Raw genomic sequence first — 25,890 nt, 5'->3', positions numbered from 1 at the left:
CCGGCCGCATGGAGGCTGCGGCGGCCGGGGCGACCGCGGGGACAGCGTCGCAAGCCCAGACCTGGCCTTGTTAAAGCTCTTCCTCCGGGTGCAGAAGATAACGCGGAGGCCGGAGGAGTAACGTGCCAGCGGTTCGTGACACGGCAGGGAGGGCAGCGTCCGTTTGCGGAGCGCCGGCGGGGAGCGGCTGCCAAGGCCTAGGCCTCTGGCGAGGCGGGGATCGGTGCCTTGTGACGGGCAGAGTGAAGGGCACCGCTCCAGTCCTGCTGTCCTGGCCAGCAGAGTGCGGCGGCGGCGCTACGAAACGGGCGTGTGGCTCATGGGGGGCTAGAAGTGAGCCTGCATACAAACTTCTTTTGACTTATTGTGAACCTCTACACGAACCATAAAACCACCGCAGCGGAGTATTGGTGTCTCCTTAAATAAGCAGCAGCCGGCATACCATAATAATGCGTTTGAAGTTTTTGCACTTGGGCTTTGTGTCGAAGTGCTTTTGGCGATGCTTAAAAACTCATTTAATATTGTTTTTTATTTCTGTTCCAAATACGTACTTTTCCCTGTCCCCCTTTCTCCTTCAAAATCAGCAGAGCTATTTATGCTTTGCTGCTTGGTAATTGGTACTCTAGAGATTATCTGAACGTGAGTGTAAACTCTGACGTTAATTTTTCTCCTTTACTGCTTGCAGATTTTTTTGAGAAATACATTTAGTGTTTGTGGGCATGCATTTATGTTACATTTTTAAGGTTTAATAACATTATTGTTACAGATCTGACACCGATCTAGTCTGAAAAGCAGTAACCTGAAAAATACTAACCTCATCTAACTTGAAAACCAGTTAAGTTTCATGATTGATTTCTGTGGAAGTAATATAGTTACCTATCTGTCTCTTGTCATAAATGTTTTGTACAATATTTGCTTGCCTTAACAGGGATAGAGACAGGAGCTGAAATGTTGAGAATTAGGAGAAAATTTTTGGTGAACACATTGAAGTCATCAAGTCTGTGCAATGAGGTAAGCTTTTTCCCACATTTTGATACTTAGTTTATAAGCAAAATAAATACTTGAGTCACTTTGAGTAAACCTTTTTCTTCTTTCCTTTAAAAATTGAAATCCAAACAGAAGACATATTTTCACATTGGAACTGGACTCCACATAAGTCAGAATGTGGAAGTTGAATTTGTAGTTTTTATGTAAACTCTTAGTTATCTGTGATTTTACCTAACATTTGTCATTGTTACATTTATATTATTTACACAAATAATGTGTTTAAAATATAATGTATATTGACAACATGTTTTTTGGTGCTATCATAGATTTTTACTGGACTTCCCAAATAATACTGGGAATGGACTTGGTTTAAACCTCAGTGCTACCATCTTCATACTTCTTCCAAATAGCTGGTGTTTTGAGATAACATAAATATCTAACAACTTTATCAGTCCCTGTAGGTATTTTTTTCAGTTTAGTTTTCTACAACTGTCAAAAATGTAGCTGTATAAAGATAATCAGTTATATATATATAAATAATAATTTTTAATGATAAATATTCTGCATTATATGTTTTCCTTTAAGTGTGTGTATTTCAGGAAGACAAAAATGAGAGTCATAAGTGTGACACAGCAAAACTGCAGTGTAAGAAGCTACAGTTCACCAGGTATAAGTTTAAATTATTCTTTTAATATAAGAATTACTCTAAAAATAAGTAAGAATACTTTCTAAATTGTGTTTCATTTTTTGCCATTACTTATAGAATTTTTTGTATGATACGCAAACAGAGCAGTTAAAAGGTTCAAGGTCTGAAAATAAGTGTTTTGTAGTGCTGCTCTTTTCTCAGTGCATGTATTGCATAGAGCCTTTAGCAAATAAGAAAACTATTACAGATATGTAAGAAGACAGGTCAGTTGTGAAATGTGCTGGAACCCCTGTCTAGTTGCCTGAAGTATTAATTGGTTATCAAGTAACTGATGGTAGCCAGCATGTTGGACAAGGTGAGAAAGGCAGGAATCTGATTAAATAGAATTTTAAAGTTATCATTAGTGTATTTTCTTTGTGGGTCCTGGATAAAAGAGAGTAAAAAGAATAAGATACCTCAAAAAAAATTTCAGTTAAAAGGAACTTTTGCTGACTTTTGAGTAGCCACGCTGAGATTGAATGGAAAATGATTGATATAAGGTAGCATTGGGAGTCAGAGCCGCTTTTCTACATCACGATGGAGACAGGAAGAAAATATTAGTAACTGGGGGATCACCAACTTCTCTTTTTTAAAAAAAAAAAAAAAATATTAATGGATTCAGCACTGTATATCCTAGCAAAAGTCTTTAACCTCCAGTTATGTACCTAGGAACACCTGCTCAGTTGCTAATGTCACCGCAGTCTCTGTTGCTACTTATTACTGTTTCTGTCTCGTTGTCTGTTGTTGCATTTAAGGGGGGAGATTCATTTGTTAAGAGATGAATCCCCTTGCATTCTAGCCAGTCCTCAGAGATCAGAGGGGCTAGGGTGGCTGGATTTATGTCTTAATAGGTATGCCAACTGGGGCCGTAACCATAGGCCTGACACCAGATACACAAACAGCCCATAGGCTGTAGGTCCGGTTGCATTTAAGAGAAGTAGTCAGGTTCACAAATAGTATGGTTTATTGGTCATCACTATAGGTCTGACGTCAGATGTGTGAATAGTACAGTTTATTTTTGTGCGACAAAAAATGCACACCTACGATAAATGCACAAACTGCAGTTTGGCAATATAGCACTACACAAAAAGAAAAACAATTGCAATCACAAACACACTTAATTCCTGGGTAATCACTCAGCATAGCTGAGGGCTCAAATCTTACCAAAAGGTGTCCCTTCTGGGTGGGGATGAGGAGCACAAACCCGTTGATCTGTCCCTCCAGTCTGGTGTTGGATTATCATCTCTCCAAGTTAGATACAAACTCAGGGTAGTATTTATTTTAGTGTGTATGTGTGAGTGGGTGGGACTGCAGTCAAACCATTATCTTTTGAGTAACAACACAGCACATTCCTTGGTGCGAGGGGTACACTGGTTTTTGTGGGAAAAGAGGGAGGATGAGAGACAAGGTCGACAGGCTATTGAAAAAAACATCCCTCGAGGTAAGTGGAAGAATGGGACCACACGGCCTCCACCTTGCTTTGCATTCCTCCATGGCACCACGACAAACACAAATCGCTGGACCTCCATCCCATCCTGCGCTTGTTCTGGGCACCCTGTGTCAAGGAAATGTGTGTTTTATAGATTTTTCTGTTTTACTTTTCCCACACTTCCAATACTTACCATCTATGCAATGTCCTTGCTGTCTACTGCATTTATCTCTGGTTTTGCTGTGCTAAATATCTCAGTGTGTCACATGGATGCAAAAGTTCATTCCGTAGACAAAAAGATACTGTGGTATAGACGAGCAAGAAATCTCAAACATACTAATGTGTTACTTTGTGGGTTATTTTAAGAAACTGGGGAGAAAAAGCCAGTGTTAGTTGGAGTTCTTTTTTGGGGGGGGGGATGGGGTCGTGGTGTGTGGTGGTGAATTTCCAGCCTGCTGCCTTGTTTCTCTTAAGATCAGTCTTTCCCCTTGTGGAGCCATTAACCTGTAATATGCTTCTTTAATGTCTTTCTGGTAAGACGGATGATCTGTAGATGGTGAAAGAATGTTAGTTTTAATATTGTTGAATTCTGTTTGGCCTGTCAAAGATAAAGTGCTAGGAAAGTGAGTTCCTGAAACACAATTTAAATGGCTTGAGTAATCAAATTATGGATTAGTTTCATGAAAATTTAGCTTGGCAGCTTATTTTCAACTAAATAGGGTGTGAGAGAGGAAATACCTTTCTAGAGATACACATTTAAAACTCCTCTGTCCCATGTTTTCTTAGCCTAGGTCAGTTTGCATTTTCACCCTGAGAATTATGCTGTCTGGCTTCTGTGTTTAAAGGTGAAATTACTTCTGAAATTTGGTATCATAATAGCCAGTTCACATTATTGTTGTTGAACAGTTGTCACAGTTGTCTTGAACTGTGGCACATTTTTTTATTGCTTCTGCAGAGTAAGATTTTACTGTGCTAATGATACTTTTCCATGGCTTTTTCCTGTTGTTTCTAAATTACAGCTGTTTTGAAGATATTCTCTTTTTTTTTTTTTTCTACGAGAGAGAGATATTTATTGAAAATTAAGTAGATATCTTTAGAAATTTGAGCTTCTAGAGATTATGGATTGTCATGAGTCCTTCTGAATCTTTTTCTTTTTTGTTTTTTAGGAGTGTTCTTAAATATATTTAATTTTGTTAAACTCTATTATTTCTGCATTAGGATCAGTCTTACAAATTGTTGTTTTGTTTTGTTTGTTTCCAGGAGATGTTAAGTCTCTGCGTTCTGTCATTAATCCTCATATATCCAGGTATGTCATGCTACCTTATTTTTTGGGTGTAACTGGCAGTGAGAGCAATTGGTATGATAAAAAGTCATGGGTTGTTGGTATACCCATCACGTGCATAGTTCATGTGCATGTTCTAAATTATAGTACTTTTACCTTTCTGAATTTTCAATATAGAACAGTGTGGGGGTTTAAGCCCTGCCGGGACCAGAGAGCACGTTGCTGTTGCTCCTCCCCCACCCTCAGCTGGTCGGGCTGGCAGTGAGGCAGAAACCCAGGCTAAAATAAGAAGAAATTTAATACAACAATGTGATAAACAATCTGAATAACAACAGTAGCAATGATAACAACAATAAACAGCAATAACAGTAAGCAAGACAAACGATATACAGAGAAATACCGCAAATGGTCAGGGAACAAACCCAACGTGTGTGTCCCGCCACCAAAAAGCCAAAGAGAAAGTAAAAAAGGTTTCCACCCCTGGACCTGACCTCAGCATGGTATGAATAACCCGGCTGTAGATCCCTTCCCCCTCTCTCTCTGCTGGGGAAACTTAACCCTATCCTAGCTGAACCAGGACAAACAGTTATTGGTGTCAGAGAGGTTCTTGGACTGTCTCTTGTTTACATCATCAGAACCAAAACGGGCTCCTAGAGGAACTCCAAATTCATGGTGGTTTCGGGAGCTGAATGAGGGGGAAGGGATGTCTTGGCAACTAGACCACCACTGTGGGCAGGGCCATATACTTTGTGTTTATGGGAACAGTCAGCTGTGCTAGACAAAGGCCTTTGTAATGAGAGCAAGGTAATTAGGAGCTGAGCTGCCAAAGGAATGGCTTGTTGGTGAAGTTGATTTGGAAGATTACTTCTGTTTCAAGCATGAATTCAGCTGGTGTGATATATGGGGCCTGATCTCAAGCCTGTGATGCGCAGAGCTAGTGAAGCAGTTTTGGAAGCTGTTGGTGAGGCACTTCAGAAAGGAAGATTTGACTGAACAGAATCAAGGATGACTTCATGGAAACGTGGGTGCTGTATTTGGGGTGTAAAGGGTATATATGCTATAGATTGGTTCAGGCACCAGGGGTTAGGGATTGGGATGGACAAGAGAATGGAGGGGCTGATTCGGTCTGTGAGGGAGGCAGATGGGTGAGAATGGGACCAAGAAGTGGCCTTCCGCTGAAGTGAAGCACAGAAGCCTGTTCCAAAACTCCTGAGTACTAATGTACTTCAGTATCAGACTGTACACTATATCAGATATACAACAGAGGAAAAATATTATTCATCTGGTATGCTATTCTCAGTGAATATTAATTGTTTATACAAATAACAATATCACTGAACTAAAACATTACCACAGTAAAAGCAATGTTTTTGCTTTATGCAGAATCCGAAACATTGGCATTATGGCCCACATTGATGCAGGGAAAACTACAACAACTGAGAGAATGCTGTATTATTCTGGATACATAAGAACACTTGGAGGTTAGAAATATTTTTTGTATTTCAGTAAGTTTGAGAGATTTAATAGTGTACAGTAACATGCAGTGCAGTTAGAGATTGATGGTGGAATACTTAGCCTAGAAGCCAGTGATTCCAAAGTTGTGCTGCAATATAATGAAATTTTAATGCACATTCCATTACATTCTAAGGCATTGTACTTTGAGAGGTCATAGGTTCATTTTTTTCTTTTAGAGCATTGATTTGTTTAACAGTTAACTAGAGGTTCTCCTTGTTATACTTGTTGCTGATTGGCTGTTCTGGTAAAGCTGTTTCTTCAGTTTTCTTTTAACCTGTAAAGAAACCAGATTAACAAAAATTAACCATTTCTTTTGAAATCCACAGCACAGGAAGAATTCCTTGCATCCCAACTCTCACAGAATTCTTCAAGATTGAAAGGGTCACAGCAGCTTCCATTTATGCTACCTTTTAAATTTAATTTCCTGTTCTCTACTGTGTATGAAAATGGTAAAAGATGTTAGGCTTGTGGAGTAGTTGAACTTGGTGGCCTGCTTGTCTAAAAATTTGTAACTGCTTCTCTTTTTATTAAAAAAATACCCAAAATAAAGCACAAGCAAAACCCAACTTCTTGTTTAGTTTGGGTTTTCTTGTGTTGTTTTTTTTTATTTAAATTGTTTTCACTTCATTGCCTTTTAATCTAAGTTTTAAAATGTCTGTCACATTCCATACAATGAGCGCAGCCATTTTTTAAAAAAAACCTGTAGTTTGTTTATGATTTTGGACTTTGCTTTAGTTTTTAAGTTTCTCATGGTATTACTAGGATTAAGAACAATAAGGAGGTTGTTGGAGTTGCTTGTCTTTGACTTACAGAGCATTTGTTTCCTGGAAAGGGAGCCTGGGTAAATGAGGTGATGTTACCAGTTTCCGAAAAAGCGTAGTTTTCATAGTTTATACATATATAAAAGGGACAGTATTTCTAAATCTCAGCATCTGTATTCCAAGTTCATCTTTTCAATTATTTACCTACCAAACTGTAATCCTGCTTCCTGTTTACAGATGTTGATGATGGGGACACGGTGACAGATTTTATGGTACAAGAGCGAGAACGTGGTATTACCATTCAGTCTGCTGCTGTTACGTTTGACTGGAAGGACTACAGGATCAATCTGATTGACACCCCAGGTACAACACTTTAGTGGTACTTGCATTATTAGGGGAGAGTGAGGTGGGTTGTCATAGAATGTAAGCCTTAGTTTTAAATATTAATTATTAAATTTAAATATGGTACAATATTTAAAACTGGTTGAATTGCAGCAGTATAAAGGCCTATACTAAGCTCTCTTCAGCTTTGACTAATTATTGTTGCTGCCTAGTCTGTCTTGTTTCAAGTCAGCTTACACATTTCCATACTAAGTTGCTCTCAGTTCTGGGACTACAATGTAACAGTCTTGTATGTTTCAAGTTTCTCTGCAAGTGAAGACAGGGTTGTTTTGACATGATTTAAAAAAAAAAAAAGACCTGTTGATACTGCCTACTTGAGTTATGATGGTATAAAGGGAAGATTGTTTTGTAGGTCATGTGGACTTTACAGTGGAAGTTGAGCGTTGTTTGAGAGTCCTGGATGGAGCAATAGCAGTGTTTGATGCTTCAGCTGGCGTTGAGGTAAAAATAACTGGTAGACGTGGGGGTTTTTTGTCTGATGACTTTAATCAGACAAAAATAATAATAATACAGAGATGTTGCTCTGTATTATCTCTTTTGATGCTTTGATCAAAATTCAGCTTCAGGAAGCTGAGCATTTAATTTCAAGTACTGTAGTGTACAGGAATTGCCATGGTAATGAGACAAGTAAGTGGGATTCCCATTGAAATCTGGGGTTTTTTTGTTGTTTTGTTGCTGTCCTTTAATAATGTTGATTGAGGTGAGTGCTTCTGGCTAGCTCCACCAGTGGAAAGAAATGAATATCTGTTCATGTCTCATTTTCAGATTTCACATAGAAAAGTAATTTGCATCCAGTTTCTTCTCCCCGCAACAGCCTATTTAATATGCTATTTGGGGCATAGTGCGCAAAAGATAGAGACAGGCTGGAATTTGACTTTATAGCATGAAATATTTGAGTAGTTCAATCCTGTAGAAATGCTACGTGTTGCGAAATCACTGTGTTCCATGGGACATACCTTTTTTATAGATCGGAGCTGAGAGAACTCAGCATGAATCACATTATTTAACTTCCTATTGGAAAGCATTTAGGTACCATCATATATGTGCCTGAATGAGTAACAGCCCCCACCCTCAACAACAAAACAATTAGATCTGCTTGTGGTTGTTTTTTTCTAAAACCAGGTAGGAAATTCTTGTATTATTTCAATGTGTTGGTAAGAGACTGTCTCATCCCACGTGGTGGGTTACAAGGGGGGTGAATCTTTTCAATTCCCCGAGAGCCTGCATGCTGGGTGGAAGAGCCAGTCTCCACTAGTTACAGAGGCAGGGTGAGCTGAGAGGAACAATTGTACTGGTGACTTTATTAACTGACCACATCAAAGAGTGAATGGAGACAATTTGGCAACAATCAACTGGTGAACATTTGGGGTGAGACTGTTTTCCTAATAACCCATCAAGGATCAACTGATGTGATGGTTTTAAGCCCTGCCGGGACCGGAGACCACGTTGCCATTGTCCCTCCCCCACCCTTGGACACAAGTAGGGCACAAACCCCAGGTTGAAATAAGGAGAAATTTAATACAACAGTGTAATAAGCAATCTGAACAACAACAGTAGCAATGATAACAACAATAAACAGCAATAACAAGACAAAAGATATACAGAGAAATAACACAGTGGTTACAGACAGCTCGATCGCATGCTCCCCATCACCAAAGCCACAAAGGAAAAAGCTTCCCGCGTGGGACCTGACGCCAGCATGGTATGAATAACCCGCCTGGAGATCCCTTCCCCGTCTCTCTCTGCTGGGGAAACTTAACTTTATCCTAGCTGAACCAGGACATAATCCACCCCTTTATTCTATACCATCTGTGTCATGTCCAGCTGCCATTTAGCACTTAACAATAACAAAATAACAATTTACAAAGGCACAGCATAATTCACGGCATGTTCTCATCCAGAATCAAGTCCCCCTGTGGTACGCATCGGACCTCTCCATTGTCCTGCATCACCCACCAAGTGCACCCAGGTCCTTGGGCAAAAGCAATCCTGTGGATGGGTTTGCCTTTGCCTTTGCCTGGCACAGGACTAAACCAGACCATTTTTCCCAATATATTCCTCATGTGCACCACAGGGACTTTATCCCCATCTACAGCACGTGGAGGTTTTGACTGAGCCGGGCCAGCTCGACTGGCAGATCCTCTTGTGTTGACTAGCCAGGTGGCCTTTGCTAGATGCATGTCCCAGTCTTTGAAGGTCCCACCTCCCAGTGCTTTCAGTGTGGTTTTTAACAGTCCATTGTAGCGCTCGATCTTCCCAGAGGCTGGTGCGTGGTAGGGGATATGGCAGACCCACTCAATGCCGTGTTCTTCTGCCCAGGCATTTATGAGGTTGTTTCGGAAGTGGGTCCCGTTGTCTGACTCAGTTCTCTCTGGAGTGCCGTGTCGCCACAGGACTTGGGTTTCAAGGCCCAGGATGGTGTTCCGGGTGGTGGCGTGGGGCGCTGGGTAAGTTTCCAGCCATCCAGTGGTTACTTCCACCATTGTGAGCACGTGGCGCTTCCTGTGGCGGGTCTGTGGCAGTGTGATGTAGTCGATCTGCCAGGCCTCTCCATATCTGTATTTCAGCCATCGCTCTCCATTTCGCTGGGGCTTCACCCGCTTGGCATGTTTGATTGCAGCACACGTCTCACATCCGTGGATGATCTCTGCAATGGTGTCAATGGTGAGGTCCACCCCTTGATCTCGAGCCCACCTGTATGTTGCATCTCTACCTTGGTGGCCCGAGGTCTCATGGGCCCACCGGGCTATGAACAGTTCACCTTTGCGCTGCCAGTCCAAGTCCACCTGAGCCACTCCGATCTTAGCAGCTTGTTCTGCCTGCTGGTTGTGTCGATGTTCATCAGTGGCCCGACTCTTGGGTACATGGGCATCCACACGGCGCACCTTCACAACGAGGTTTTCCACACAGGCTGCAATGTCCTGCCATACTTCAGCAGCCCAGACGGTTTTACCCTTACGTTGCCAGTTGTTCTGCTTCCATTGCTGCAGCCATTTCCACAGGGTATTCGCCACTGCCCACGAGTCGGTGTAGAGGTAGAGCCTCGGCCACTTTTCCCACTCAGCAATATCCAAAGCAAGCTGGATGGCTTTCACCTCTGCGAACTGGCTCGATTCATCCTGTCCCTCAGCAGCTGCAGTGACCCGTCGTGTGGGACTCCACACAGCAGCCTTCCATCGTCGATGTTTTCCCACAACGCGACAAGACCCATCAGTGAACAGGGCATATCGTTTCTCCTCATCCGGCAGCTCGTTATATGGTGGGGCCTCCTTAGCACGTGTCACCTCCTGTTCTGGTGACATCCCGGAATCTTTGCTCTCTGGCCAGTTCGTGATCACCTCTAGTATTCCTGGGCGGCTGGGGTTCCCTATTCGAGCCCGTTTTATTATCAACACAACCCATTTACTCCACGTGGCATCAGTTGCATGATGCGTGGAGGAGGCCTTTCCTTTGAACATCCACCCCAGCACTGGCAGTCGGGGTGCCAGGAGGAGCTGTGTTTCAGTGCCGACCACTTCTGAGGCAGCCCGAACTCCTTCCTACGCTGCCAGTATCTCAGTTGGTGTATAATTAGCTTCAGAGCCTTTGTATCCCCGGCTCCAAAAGCCTGGAGGTCGGCCTCGGGTTTCCCCAGGTGCTCTCTGCCAGAGGCTCCAGGTAGGGCCATTCTCCCCGGCTGCGGTGTAGAGCATGTTCTTAACCTCCTGCCCTTCCCGGACTGGCCCGAGGGCTCCTGCTTGGGCAATCTCCTGCTTAATCTGTTCAAAGGATTGTTGTTGCTCAGGGCCCCATTCAAAATCGTTCTTCTTACGGGTTACGTGGTAGAGAGGGCTCCCAGTCAGGCTGTAGTTGGGGATGTGCATCCTCCAGAACCCCACAGCGCCCAGGAAAGACTGAGTCTCCTTTTTAGAGGTTGGTGGGGCCATGGCTGTTATCTTGTTTATCACCTCCATTGGGATGTGGCGACGCCCATCTTGCCATTTTATTCCTAGGAATTGAATTTCCCTTGCAGGCCCCTTAACTTTTCTTTTGCTTAATGGCAAAGCCAGCCTTCAGGAGGATTTCAATTATCTTCTTCCCTTTCTCAAAGACTTCCTCAGCTGTGTCCCCCCATACAATGATGTCATCAATGTGCTGCAGGTGTTCTGGAGCCCCACCTTTCTCCAGTGCAGTATGGACCAGTCCATGGCAAATGGTGGAGCTGTGGTTCCACCCCTGGGGCAATCGATTCCAGGTGTACTGGATGCCTCTCCCAGTGAACGCAAACTGTGGCCTGCACTCTGGCGCTATCGGAATGGAGAAGAACGCGTTAGCAATGTCAATCGTGGCGTACCACTTGGCTGCCTTCGACTCCAGTTCATACTGGAGCTCCAGCATGTCCGGCACTGCAGCACTCATTGCTGGCGTAACTTCATTCAGGCCACGGTAGTCCACAGTCAGCCTCCATTCGCCATTAGGCTTTCTCACTGGCCATACAGGGCTGTTGAAGGGTGAGTGAGTTTTGCTGATCACCTTCTGGCTTTCTAGTTGATGGATCAGCTGATGGATGGGGACCAGGGAATCTCGGTCGGTGCAGTACTGCCGCCGGTGCACCGTCCTGGTAGCAGTCGGCACTCGCTGCTCCTCAACCTTAAGCCGCCCCACCACTGAGGGATCCTCTGAGGGGCCGGGTGAGGTGGGCAACTGTTCAACCTCCTCCAGGGCAGCTACACCAAAAGCCCACCGGTACCCTTTTGGGTCTGTGAAGTCCCCTCTCCTGAGATAGTCTATGCCCAGGGTGCACGGGGCATCTGGGCCAGTCACAGTGGGGTGCTTGTGCCAGTCCTTCCCAGTCAGGCTCACTTCAGCTTCCAGTAGGGTCAGCTGTTGGGATCCCCCTGTCACTCCAGAGATGCAGATGGATTCAACCCCACTGTAGCTCGATGGCATCAGGGTGCACTGTGCGCCAGTGTCCACCAAAGCCTTATCCTCTTGTGGGTCTGATGTGCCAGGCCATCGGATCCACACTGTCCAGTAAATCCCATTATCCCTTTCCTCCACGTGGCTGGAGGCAGGGCCCCTCTAATCCTGCTCATCATCACTCACTTCTTGCAAGAATGATTTACTGGTCCCCTCCAGAGGGTCAGACATAACGTTGGCCATTCTGTTCTGTCTGGGGGATTTCTGACTGGACACTGGAGCTGCGCTCCTCTTGGAGGACTCCCCTTTTGTGATGGTCTTCCCTTTCAGCTGCTCTACTCGTGCAGCTAGGGCGGCAGGGGGCTGTCCATCCCACCTCCTCATGTTTTCTCCATGGTCGCGGAGTTAAAACCACAGGGTGCCTCGTGGTGTGTGCCTTCTGCTGCCTTTCTCTTGGGTGGGGAAACGTTTACTTCTAATGGCTGAGACATCAGCCTGTGCAGGTGGAGTGTAGGACATGTCCTCTTCCATTTTCTGGACCCTCTGAGACAGTTCCTCCACAGCTGAGACCAGGGAATGTTGAGATGAAGGGAGATTTCCCTCATATTGCCGGAGCTTGCCAACCACTCCATCCACTGTCAGAGTCTGTGTGTCTGTCCACCAGGACACTATTGCCAATGCTTTCGAGTGTGCTTCTGGTGCGCTCTTCGGGAACTTTCGCCACATCAGGTGTGTGCAAGGGCCTGATCTGGGTCCATGGGTGACTGCTCATCATTCAGATCACCATAGATCATCTCAAACACAGCCAGTTCCCTGAGGTTCTGGATGCCTTTCTCAATGCTGGTCCATTGGCTTATCTGACATAGGATATCATCCTTGTAGGGGTGCCTCTCCCTTACACTGAGCAGGAGTCGCCTCCAAAGGCTGAGGGTTTGAGTCTGTTTCCCTATTTCCCTATCAATGCCAGCATCCTTGGCCAAAGATCCCAGCTGCTTGGCCTCTCTCCCCTCCATCACAAAAGCACTGGCTCCATTGTCCCAGCATCGGAGCTGCCAGGTGCAAATCTGCTCGCCTCCCAGGCGGCTGAAATCTCTCCGCATATCTCGCAGCTCAGTCGGGGATAGAGATCAGACATCACCTCTGGCCCTTCCTCCTGTTCCCGTGATGGGCCTGGCTCATCCCCATCCCCCACTTTGCGAGCTGACTTTCTGGTATATTTTGTTTTCTGTATCGAGGCGACTGATACCGGCACTGGCTGGCTCTGGCTCAGCTGCTGTGCTGGTGGAGGGGACTGAGACTGGCTCTGCCTGTTCCCCCAGCCCTGCTGCTGTACCAGTAAGTTCACTCTCAGGTCCTGCAGGTCTTTCTCCCCCTTGAGGGCAGTGGGTGGTATTAAAGAGGACACGGTAGGCATGGGCAAGTCCCCAACACATTGCAGCGATTTGTGCCTCCTGGGTTTTGCCGGCTTGGTAACACACCCTTTCTAAGCACTCCATCAGCTTACCAGGGCTCTGCATTTGTTCAGGAGTGAAATTCCAGAGCATTGGAGGTGCCCACCGACTCAGGCCTTTGCCCATCTTTTCCCACACCCCTTGCCACTCACTATTATCTGACCTCGGGGTAGGTTTCCGGGCACTGCTATTGTTAGAGAAGTGCCGCATGGCCAAAACCAAAATCAGGCAGGCATTCAGAAAGCATTGTGCCACAATCACACTGGCCTGCAGGCTCCAAGGATAGTTGAAACTCTCAGAACCGAGAGGATCTCTTCCCCTGGCTCACCCATAGAGGGGGTGAGACCCCTAACAAAAGCCCAGGCAGCAAACAGGTACTGGCCCACCGCCCCCCTCACAGCGATACAAACACATTATAAGCAGTCAGGAGCCAGTATGACAAAACAATCCCCTTTATACATTTTCCACCATCAACAAACACCAGCACTGGGAACACACAGTGGATATAAGGAATAATCCAGCCCCACCACACAAGCAAGTGGGCCAGCATTGCAAACATTTTCTTGTCAAACAGTACGAATACAAACAGAAAAATTACACCCAACAGATTGCTCTAACACAGGCTGATCAGGGTCTGTCCCTTTTTGGTTCTTATTTCAACCCTCTTGTGCCCCACATTGGTGCACCAAAAAGGCTGTGATGGTTTAAGCCCTGCCGGGGCTGGAGACCACGTTGCCATTGTCCCTCCCCCACCCTTGGACACAAGTAGGGCACAAACCCCAGGTTGAAATAAGGAGAAATTTAATACAACAGTGTAATAAAACAATCTGAACAACAACAGTGGCAATGATAACAACAATAAACAGTAATAACAGTAAACAAGACAAAAGATATACAGAGAAATATCACAATGGATACAGACAGCTCAATCACGTGCTCCCCGTCACCAAAGCCACAAAGGAAAAAGCTTCCCGAGCGGGACCTGACGTCAGCATGGTATGAATAACCCGGCTGGAGATCCCTTCCCCCTCTCTGCTGGGGAAACTTAACCCTATCTTAGCTGAACCAGGACGACTGATCACAATTCAGTTCCTACAGAACTGATACACACGAATATATGTAAGAAAGAGAGAGAGCGGAAAGAGGAAATAGAGGATGAGGGGATAGGAAAAAGGGAATCACCACCCGTGGATCCCGCGGTGTCTCAGAGTAGCCAGCTTGGTCTGTAGGTGGTGGGTTGAGAAAGACACACATGGGGTGTTGCCTTTATAAAGTCTTTCTTACACATCCGCAGTAGGTTCTTCCAGAAGGGTCTCATTTTCTCTGGCTTGTACCTGTGCAATGCAAGTTCTGTCTCTGGGCAGGAGGGAGGGGGAGAGAAAAAGCCCACTGCCCCTCCTCCGCAGAGCTTGCTCTGCTTTTCCCCCATAGGGCATCCCACTCAAGTTGTTTGAGACATCCTCTTTATGAACAGTTTCTTGTTTATGAACAGCCTGTGACAGAGACTTATTTCTGAATCTGAACTGATTTTCATATATACTTGTTTTAATTTTCAAATAAATGTGTATCATAAATTTCTCAGCAGTACACAAATTACTAGCAAAACCACAGTAGTTTTTGGTGTTGTATGTATAGCCACAGAAATGTTGTTCTGTGTGTGCTTAAGTATCTTGGCAACAAAATCTTAAGTCTCTACATTACTGAGTTTTTTTCATATGTATCCCCTGAAATGCTTAGTTTCGCTCCATGTTCCCTTGCCCACATGCCTTTGTGCCTGTAGTGAAGTATGGAGGGTGATGACAGCTGAGAGAAGAGATGAGCAAAGCTGCTTTGGGAGTTCAGCTATGGTGCTAGATACGGGGTTGTCACAGCACATTCAGCACAGTTCCCTCCTGTACTCTCAACTAGGTTCCTCAGCAGTACTGGACAGTGTATAATTCAGCTGTCGGCACTGATGCTTCTGTTTTGCCTTTTGCTTTAGGCCCAAACTCTGACAGTGTGGAGACAAGCAGACAAACATCAGATACCACGAATTTGCTTTTTGAACAAGATGGACAAAAACAGGGCAAGGTATTTAGACAGTTATTTTAATCATTGCTAGAAACCTCATCAGAGTGTATCTAATCGAGTTCAAGTTATTCTGTTAAGCATAGAGCAAGGCAATTATGTTAATACTTACATAATATATACATATTTGATTTTCCAGATGCATATTTTTGTATAATTGTAGGAGTAATTTTTGCTGTAAATAAGGAATGGTAAACCTGTTTTACTGTAATTATGTTTTGTGTAACTTAGTATCTGTTTGTTTTACATAGTTATACATATGCTGTTGAAAGTATCAAACTAAAGTTGAAGACAAAACCTTTGCTTTTACAGGTAAGCTTAAAAATTAAATGTTTATTTGCTTTCTTTTGAATGGAACTGCTTTTCAAATTTTTTGCAGCTGTCTAAAATCTCCACTCTATTTGCAGGTGCCCATTGGGGAAGCCAGGACCTTCAGAGGACTGGTTGATGTTGTGACTAAGGAACAAATCATTTGGAAAGCTACTTCTGATTTGGATGATGGAAAAAATTTTGAGCAAAAGTTGCTGCTGGAGGCTGATGATCCCAACCTGTTCCAAGAAGTCCAGGATGCCAGAAATACCTTAATAGAACAAGTAAAGTTCTAAAGTAAATACATAATATACTTAAAACCTCATTTAGAACAGTAGAAAAAAATAGGCTGAAAGGGACCTCTGGAGGTGTCTGCTGTGGTGACCTGCTCAAAGGAGGGCAAAGCATTAGATGAGGTCACTCAGGTCTTGTTGAGTTTTCAAGTCTCTAAAGATGGAGATACAATCTGTCTAGGCAGCCTGTCCCAGTGCTTGATCATCCTTGTAATGAAACATGATGTCTTTTTGCCTTATGGAAATTTCCCATGTTGTAATCTAAGATGGTGCTGCTTGTCCTTTCCTTGTGTACTTCTGGGAAGAATCTGGTTCTCTTTTCCCTGAAGCAGGCCTGCCACCACCATTTCAAGTAGTAAGAGACTTCCTGTAGTTTCAAGTACTAAGAGACTTAGTAAGCATCTTCCTTTAGCCTCTCCAAGTTAGACAAACCCATCTCTCTGGGCCTCCAGCTGCACTCCAACCACCTTAGTGGTTTTCCACTGGACTTCCCACAGTTTGTCAGTCTCTTTTATGCTGGGAAACCTAAAAGCAGACAGTGTTTTAGATGCAGTTTAAAAAGTGCATGGTAGAGGGTACTAACTGCCTGCCCTGATCCACTGGCTATGCTCTTGCTGATGCAGTCTGGTATGCAGTTAACCTTTGTCACTGGAAGGGGACACTGCTGACTCATGCTTACTTGTCCAGCAGCATCCTCTGGAAGACTTCTGCAGAGCTGCTTCTTAGCTAGTTGATCCCCACTGCACCAGCATGTGGATTTGTTCTGAACCAGGTGCAAGATTCTGCATTTGTCCTTATCAAACTAATGTCAAGTTTTCTTCATTTTCTTTCCATCTGTCAAAGACAATTAATGCACATTGGAAATGTTAGTACATGATGGCAGAATGTGCTGAACTTGGAGAGTTAGACTCCCTGCGTAAAATGGAAAATACTCCATGCGTAAAATGAAGTATTACTCCCTGTGTAAAATGGAAAATACTCTGCTTTATAAAGAAGGAACTGAAGAAAGCAGACATAGGTTTAGCATTTGGTTAGCTAAAATAGCATCTTGTACTGTCTTAGATGCCAAAAGATACTTGGGACATTTACATGAGGCCTGACAGATGGGACCCATAACTTACAGGATATCCATACCCTTCTTGAGTGGCAGCTAGAAGCTGGATGGGATGTTGCAAGCTGGTCACATGGCACTAAATACTGTGTTAGAGGGAGCTGAATCCCACTGTAAATCTTGTTCCAGATCCATCCAGAAAGTCCATGGAAGAGATGAGAAAACTGTATATAACATAAATTGTCATACTCTGAAGATAAGAAAGATAATAGAAACTTTATCTACCAGGTTTTGTACAGAAAACAGTCTAAAGGGGGTTAAGAATGGAAGAATTAATGAGAGTAAAAGAATAATTTGCCTGTTGAGCAGTGCAGAATGTTTGAAATAGTTTGTCCAGACTAATCCAAATAGTTTTTCTTCCTTCTGGCATTTTAAGGTCCCATGTTATTTTGTGTAATTTATATAATTATGTTGGAAGAGTTGGTTTTACTTGAGAGAGACTAAGCAAGTTTTCTCTCCCAATAAAAAGTGGGGTGTTTTTACATTAGTTTTGCTTTTATACAATGTAAAAGTGTAGTAGTGGTGACATTTGAATGCATACTTTTGTAAGCAGAAATATGGGAGGCTAACAACTATGTTTATCTCGGGTATCCATCCATTTTGCTGGAAGGGCTGCCCTCTATACAACCTCGAACAACATTGTACAAGTGCAGAAACAGATGATGCTAGGTTTTTGGTTTCCTTTGAAACATTAGAATCAGAGAGATCCATTTTATTATACTGCTTGGAGTTCAGTAAAACACATACACAATCTGATTTTCAAAATTTCCAGGTTTTAAATGGGGATGTTATTACTAAGCTTATCTTAAGAAATGTATTGTCAGATAGAAAGCTTTGTAAGAACAGTGTTGGGTTTTTTTTCTTTTGGTTTCTGGGCCCTTTCTGGAGCAGGAAAGGGTGGACCAGTAGTGTGATAATTAAGATAACCTTGTGTTAGTATTTTTTTGTATGCTTTCTATCCTATTAATACTCCTTGTCAGAAACACTAAACTTTAGTAGTTCAAATAGCAGCCATCTTTCACAATTTGCTTTCACTTAATTAAATTAATGCTTTCCTTTATCTCTTATGTTTTAACTATTAGCTTAGTTAGACTTCTGATTGCTATCAGTCATTAATACAGTATTTGGTCAATTGCTGTCATAGCCACTGGAGGGGGCAAAGTGCCTTCCTGCACTTATGGTGTCCAGAGTCTATGACAGTGCAAGGATGTATGTGAGATGAGGTTTAAAGAGTAGTTAATTTATTTGTCAGGCTTTGAGCTGATTTCCACCCCCCGGCTCCCCAGCCTTTCTTGAAACCTTCCATAATTTTCTGTGGCTTGAGTTTATGGTCTCTTATGTCTTTCAAGGCTTTGTTCCTGCTCTGTTTAGCTATATTTCCTAAATAACTGTGAAACTGCTGTATGCCAAATAATAAAAAACCTACTCTGTTGAAGGTTGCAGATCTGGATGATGAATTTGCTGAACTGGTTCTAGGAGAATATAGTGAAAATTTTGACTTAATACCAGCTGCTAAGGTAATTTTTATATTTAATTACTTACAAAGTTTTTACTAGCTATTATTCTGAAGGGCTGGGTTGGCACATGCAGATTAGGATTTTGAAGATAAGCATTTTTATCAACAAAAAAGGCACACCAGCTTTTGTAGTGAATTTATAGTACTGTGAACTTAGGACAAAGTATATTCAAGCTTGATATGAATTTTATGTGATCATGCACTATGATCCTCAGACATGCTGGGCACAACTTTAAAAGTAGGGTACCTCTGTTCAGAAAGGCCATTCTTTCGAAAAAAGCCTTTTTTTCATTAGGCTGCTGTGAAAGCATTTAGAGAAAAGTGAATGGAATTTCCAGATAGAGTCAGAGCAGTTTGTGTCCGAGCTGCTGATTCTTACTAACAAAAGTAGCATTTCAACCACTATGAATTGATTGGATCTTCAGACACTGCATGTTGCAAGTGGTCAGTTACAACATTCTGAATTAAAAGGACTGCTAGAAAAAGAACAGCTGCAGATCTGCATGAAATATTTAGAAATCTGAAAAGCAGCGTCTTCTGTTTTAGCAGTTTTAGGGTTTATGGTTTGGAGCTCATTAAAAGCAGTGAAAGGAGTTTATGAGTGATGATATATTTGCAAGCATACTTTTAACTTCTGGGGATTTGTCAGCAATATCTAATATCTGGAATGTAATTTAAGGCTAAATAGTAGTTCACGTGTTAACAGAAAATATTTCTTTTTTTGCAGTTACGGTCTGCTATCCGCAGAGTAACACTGGCTCAGAAAGCAGTACCTGTACTCTGTGGCAGTGCACTGAAGAACAAAGGAGTGCAGCCATTATTGGATGCTATTACTATGTACTTGCCTGCACCTAATGAGCGTTCATATGAGTTTCTGTAAGTACAAGGAGGAGGATCAGGAAGAAGGAAAAATAAGTAGGAAGCCATAAAAGGAGAAAATGAGAAATATTAACAAAGCATTAATATCTTTTAAAAGGTTTTAATGTTTACTGGTTTTAGGTATTAAATAACGGTAAAAGTGTGCAGACATAAATATACACTTGAGTACTGAACCTGCTTTGCCCAGTGCAACTGGCCAAAATACACATCTATACAGTGCAAAATATACATCTATCTCCAGTTGTCAGGCTTGCACTATAGAGTTCTAAAGACTATTTTTAATCTGATGATACTGGCATTTTACAAAATCAGAGTCTAGGAGCCATCTTTAGTATTGGCTGAGACACATGACGTCTAGTGGAGCTGGAACTGCTGAACTTAGTATTTTTGGGTATAAATTAAGATTTTTAAAAATCTGCCTCTCAATAGTACAATAAGAAACATAGCTTCTTAAGTGAGTGGCAGTTTAGGTAAATGTGAGTTTGAGTGGACTAATTCTGCAAGTACGGTTTTTGTTGTGCTTTTTATTTTGCAGACAATGGTACAAGGATGACCTGTGTGCCCTAGCATTTAAAGTTCTCCATGATAAATGTCGTGGACCACTAGTTTTCGTTCGCGTTTACTCGGGTTCTCTGAAACCTCAATCAGCTGTATATAATATTAACAAAAGTTGCACGTGAGTAAGATAGAGGTGTCGTTTAGTATAACACTGGAATGTCTGTTAAAGTCCTGAGTAATACAAGAGTTTTCTTTTCAGGGAGAGAATGAGCCGACTGCTTCTGCCTTTTGCCGACCAGCAAACTGAAATACCATCACTAATGGCTGGCAACATTGCCCTTACTGTTGGGTTAAAACAGGTAGTGAAAAATACTGATTCTGTAAGGGAGCTTGTTTCATTAGCGTGCTTTCTACGTCTGTGATATTGTATCTCAGACGTGTTCTTGATTACTGATTATTATGTATTTATATACATATATAAACTTGCTTTATTTGAAATACATGTACTTCCTCCTAAAATGAAATACTAGAGTGTACAAGTGAGAGTAACTGACCTGGGAGATGCAGTGCTGATTACGTGGAAAGGGAGGTGCAGTGCTGATTACATGGAAAGACTGAAAACTGAAGGTGTATTTTACTAGGGTTCTGAACTTGTATTTATATTCTAACTCTTAAAATGCAATGTAATGCCATGGAGGGACCTCCTGTGGGGAAGGAGAGTGATGTTCCAGATAAGTTACCCAAGAGTAACAGCTTAAGTTCAAATAAGTTTGTCTCATGCTTACTGTTAGCTTCTGTTAGCTTACTAATTCAGTGGTTTATTGTCTGAACAGGCTGCATAGATCTCATCTGCATATATTTTCTAAGACGTAACCAACTTCGGCATGCATAAGCAAATTTTCATTTACCAATACTGTTCTTTGTGACTTTATATCTTGACTGGCAAGTTAGATTTAAAATGCAGTGAAGTGGACAAAGAAATATTAGTCTAAATTTGAACACGGTTTTTCCTCTTCCAGATCATTTTAGTTATCTGAAGAAAGTTATAGTAAATGTTTATGAATAAGTGGAGTTCAGCACAAGTGGTTTTGAGGAAGAGAAATGGTCAGGGTGTGTGGTTTTGTTGTTTTTTTTTTTTCATATCCCCTCTTCTCCTCTGTCTTGTGGGTCACTGGATGTTTATATATAGAGTGCCACTGGAGATACCATAGTGTCATCAAAGGCTTCAGCAGTAGCTGCAGCACGCCGAGCTGGAAGGGATGCTGGGGGAGAGAAGAGGTCTACCAGTGATGTAGAGAGCCTTTTGCTGGCAGGTGTTGAGGTCCCTGACCCAGTCTTCTTCTGTACAATTGAACCTCCTTCAGTGGCCAAACAACAAGGTACAACATAGCTACCTAAGAATATGATAAGATATTCTGCAAAAGAGATATTCAGGTAAAACCATATTCTCTTATGTAAGGAACAAGGCTTGTTCCCAATCCATGCACACCTGATTGACGTGAGTTGCACAAATTCATCAGTCAGTGATCTAACAAGGCCCATTTTGGTGTTTTGCACAGATAATACATTTTAGGTCATGGTTGTCAGTACCCTTTGCTATTACTGGGCCAGGCAGTATTAGTACTTTTCTGGGTTTTGTGTCTAGAAAAGAACTGCTTAAAGGAGATACTGACTTACTCTCTCCTCGCAGTCTTGACACTTGATTCCTCATGGAAAAGTAGTACTTCATTTTAAAATAAGAGATGGAGGCACTTTCATTTCCTACTGTCATGCTTAGTTTTGCTGCAGCCATGCTGATGTGTGGTACATAATGTCTCAAGTACAAATAAACCTGAAATGTGGATTGTTTTTTTTCAGTCAGCACTTGAAGTTTTACTCTACGGTGTAAAATTTTCACTTACCAAGACTTTTGTGTGTCTAGTTAGGCTTCATCCCTGCAGTGTGACTGGTAATCTTACTGCCTTTCCCAAGAATTTATACTAGAGAAATAGATTTCACTCTTGGGAGATGCATACTTTAAACTCTGTCTTTATTCAAATGAAGCTGAGCTTGGTTGGGGGTGAAGAGGAGGAAGGGTAAGTACCAGTGTAGCATGATGGAATCGAACAAGGTAGAACACAGATTTGGAGCAACATGACTGCAGGCTGAACCACTGGGTTGTAAGATGTTTCCAGTTTGGGGAGGTTTGGATGTTTTGTTGTGTGGTTTTTTTGGTTGGTTCTCTTTTGGTTTTTTTCAAAGCCTGTAAGGTAGATAAATGCAGTCTCATCTGTGAGGTTATCATTCTGTAGCTGCTTTCCTCAGCAGTTAAGGTAGTGGGAAACCAGAAAAAAAGAAATTGGCATTTGAACCTTTTCATGCTGAACTTATCTTGAAGTATTAGGCAAATCATGGAAGAGGTAGTTGACTATTTTTTCCTATCTGTAAAAAGGGAGCATTACTTCTTACTGACTTGATGAAGCACTTACAGGTTTCATTCTATCTTCATACAAGTATAAAATATCCACTGAAAATGGTATTTTTAATAAGCACTCTGTACCGTGCAGTTCATTTGTTGGAGAGAATCAGAAGTTCAAAGTTGCTGGTAATTTAAGCTGACTGCCAAAACCTGTGCTTCTCTAGGGTCCTTTTGATTCCTTCTGAGAATAAGATTTGACCTTATGAGGAAGGTGATGTTTAGACATTGATTCTGAAACTACTGAAGTCTTTTTAGATACTATGTTTGTTATTCATGTACAGACTTGGATGATGCATTGAGCTGCCTTCAGCGTGAAGATCCAAGTTTAAAAGTGAAGGTGGATCCTGACACAGGACAAGTAAGATGAACCTTTTATTGCTCAGCTTATAACCAAGCTTTATTTTAGAAAGTCAAGACCATCCTTCAGTTAGTTCATTTACACATTGAGATTTTCTTGAATAAAAAGGGCTCTCTAATTGTTCATACCATATATGTACCAAGTTCTGTGCAACAAAATAAAACGGAGCCTTATGCACTTGTGCATTACAGAGCAGAGGGTGCATATTTTTGACAGTTCTGTATTTTTAAAAGTTTGAATTAGTCTTTAAAGTAATGTAAGATAACCTTTTCTATAGTGGTCACAGTAGTGATAATTACTCTCTCACATGGTGTTTATATCAGACAGCCTAAAGCAGTCCCGTTTTCTCTTAGAATTTGAAATATTTCTAATAGACTATTAAGAGCGTGTAAATCCTTGCTTAAACAGTTTGTATTAAAACCTACATTTTTCATGTTTTTCTTCTTCTCTCTTAACTCTCTTCTTACTAGACCATTCTTTGTGGTATGGGAGAACTACATATAGAGATCATTCACGACCGAATCAAACGTGAATATGGAATTGAGACTTATCTGGGACCTCTTCAGATAGCATACAGAGAAACCATCCTAAATGCTGCCCAAGCTACAGGTAAAATCAGTGTATGGAAGGAACATCTTGTTTTTGGTTTTATAGCTTGATTTACTTTAAATGATGAGTAACCTTCAGATGAATTTTATGTATCAGGTTTTTTTCTCAAATGTTTTTTTCACTTTTTTTTTTTTTTTTTTCCTGCAGATATATTGGATAGAACAGTAGGAGATAAACGACACTTTGTAACTTCAGAGTTAGAAGTGAGGCCCAGGTTAGGGGAGAGAGCAGTGACAAAACCCATCATCGAGTATGCTGCGAGTGTCATTGAAGTGCTACCCAAAGAACTCCAAGGAGCTGTAGAAAATGGAATCATGAATTCATGCATTCAAGGTAAAGGAAGTGCTATGACAGCTATACTAGACTAACATTTCTGTAAGAAGCAATTTAATATGTACCTAGGAGGAAAAAATTCTTGGTAGCTTGAAAACTAAAAGATAGTACATACTAACATTAGAAGAAAAGGAAAATTCTGAAAATCTGAAATCTCTAACAAGTAGGAAGGTATGGGTTAGCATTCCTGTGTGTCTTTTGGCAAAGGTAGGTAATGACAAAATCACAAAATGAGGAACAAGACCAGTAGTCATGCCCTTGAGGGGAGGAAGAGGAAGGGGAGGGGAAGAAGGGGAGAGGAAGGAGGGAAGTGAGAGGCTTGAAATTAATCCTGAAACTTTTTTCCATGTGTCTTAATATTCTGAAAAACAAATGTCCTTTTTTTCTGTTTCTCTTTTTTTTGTTTTCCCCTAGGACCCTTGCTTGGATTCCCAGTTCAGGATATTGATGTGACAGTGCAATCACTGACAGTGCATCCTGACACCTCTCACACAATGGTATCAGCCTGTGTCTCCCGTTGCATGCAAAAGGTACAGTGAAATTGTAAGCTGCTGTAGAACGCAATTATCTAGTAACTATTCTTCTCCGACAGTGTAATGCCTTTGCTGGGGACTTCATAGCTTTTGAAAAGAGAGAATTTGAGAGAGTATGTTAGCTTGAGTTATGCAAGTACTTAGGTTAATCTTCTGGGGGAAAGAAAAAAGGAGTCAATGTAACTCTCCTTCTCTTCCATGTAGGCTTTGAAAAAGGCAGGTATACAAATACTGGAGCCCTTGATGAACCTAGAAATCACAGTCAGTGAAGATCATCTCAGCGCAGCACTCACTGACCTTGCACAGCGGAGAGGTAGTATTCAAGAAATACAGAGTCGTCAAGATAACAGAGTTGTGGTTGCTGCTGTTCCACTAGCAGAAACAATGGTATGTGATTATCTTATTAATGGTAAAATACAAATCTGATCTTTTTTTATATGCTTAAAAATAAATTAGTCTTAAGTTCACTTTTCTTGTTGTTACGGATTAATAAGATTAGAGTGAATGTGTTTAACTGTACTTTAATTATTGAAGGTGTGAAGCAAGTGTCCACAAATCGAGTAGTGTTTTTGATTCAGATTGTTAAACCAGTGTTTTCAACTGTAAGTCAGATAAATAGTAAATACTACTAAAACAGGTTTTAAAGAGAATACTTTTTAAAGAGTATATTATTAGGTTGACTCATGCATATACTGTACTTTCAATACAGTAATATTAAAAAATTAACCTACTACTACTACATTTCTGCTTTTTACTAGTATATTTCTGACTGTCTCCCTCTCTCTCTCCATGACCTAAGCAACTTTCTGTGCTAATTTATCTTTTCTTTATCCTAAACTGAGTAACATGTTCTTCATTTTGTCCAGGGCTACTCAACAGTTTTGCGTTCTCTAACATCAGGCTCAGCAACCTTCACTCTGGAGCTTGCCAGTTATCAAGCTCTGAACAGTCAAGAGCAAAGTGCACTTCTTCAGAGGAGGGGGTTAGTGTGATTGCTTTACTCTGTAACACAAGGTATTTGCTGTCCTCCCTGTTAAATATTTTCAGGAGTCTGTTTGTGTACACCAGTATGTTCTTCTGGGACCAAGTGGTCATGGTAAATGATGAATAAGCAGCTTTATGAGCAGACTGTGCTTTTAACTGTCCAAGGGAAGGTTCAAGAGACTCTGTTCTTCTGGCACAGCCTTGTAATTGCAAAGCAGCTGAACCAGAGATGCAACCACAATTTGCTTGTTTGAAAGTTCTCATCTTACAGATACCTGCAATGAGAAATGATGCAAATCCTCTTCATAGAAATGAGCAATAAGTGCACTTTAATGTGCCATTAAGACTGTTTCTTACCTTAGTGAGTAAAGTTTGTGAATTTCATGTTTATAAATTAAATAACTTCATAGTTCTGGCTGTCTGTATCTTGCTTTGCTTTTAGCTGAATAAAAGAATATTGTTAATAAGCATTTAAAGTTGTACACCTGTTAAGTATTACTTCTTGTATTGTTAGAAACCAATTTGAACCAG

General features: G+C 41.8%; 1 protein-coding gene across 6 annotated transcripts; it reads left to right on the top strand.

Annotated features, from left to right (window-relative positions):
- The first annotated feature begins 9 nt into the window (after positions 1 to 9).
- GFM2 (GTP dependent ribosome recycling factor mitochondrial 2) lies at positions 10 to 25,829 on the top strand. 6 transcript variants are annotated; one of them, XM_074932899.1, is made up of 22 exons: positions 10 to 131; positions 767 to 834; positions 929 to 1,011; positions 1,573 to 1,654; positions 4,362 to 4,407; positions 5,767 to 5,864; positions 6,897 to 7,022; positions 7,414 to 7,502; positions 15,393 to 15,481; positions 15,730 to 15,790; positions 15,886 to 16,071; positions 18,628 to 18,708; positions 19,435 to 19,583; positions 20,122 to 20,262; positions 20,344 to 20,443; positions 21,274 to 21,463; positions 22,824 to 22,900; positions 23,371 to 23,509; positions 23,657 to 23,842; positions 24,257 to 24,372; positions 24,580 to 24,762; positions 25,242 to 25,829. In XM_074932899.1, exons 3-22 carry the CDS (start codon positions 949 to 951, stop codon positions 25,365 to 25,367), a joined length of 2,328 nt encoding a protein of 775 aa, XP_074789000.1. In that variant the 5' UTR covers positions 10 to 131; positions 767 to 834; positions 929 to 948; the 3' UTR covers positions 25,368 to 25,829. The 6 variants fall into 6 exon arrangements, with proteins under 6 accessions (XP_074789000.1, XP_074789001.1, XP_074789002.1 ...); XM_074932900.1 differs by having other exon boundaries at positions 10 to 333; XM_074932901.1 differs by lacking the exon at positions 767 to 834.
- The last annotated feature ends 61 nt before the right edge of the window (positions 25,830 to 25,890 follow it).

This window comes from Athene noctua, chromosome Z (genome assembly GCF_965140245.1).
Source record: "Athene noctua chromosome Z, bAthNoc1.hap1.1, whole genome shotgun sequence".
Classification (NCBI taxonomy): Eukaryota; Metazoa; Chordata; class Aves; order Strigiformes; family Strigidae; genus Athene; species Athene noctua.
This window is presented reverse-complemented; position numbering and strand designations above follow the sequence as displayed.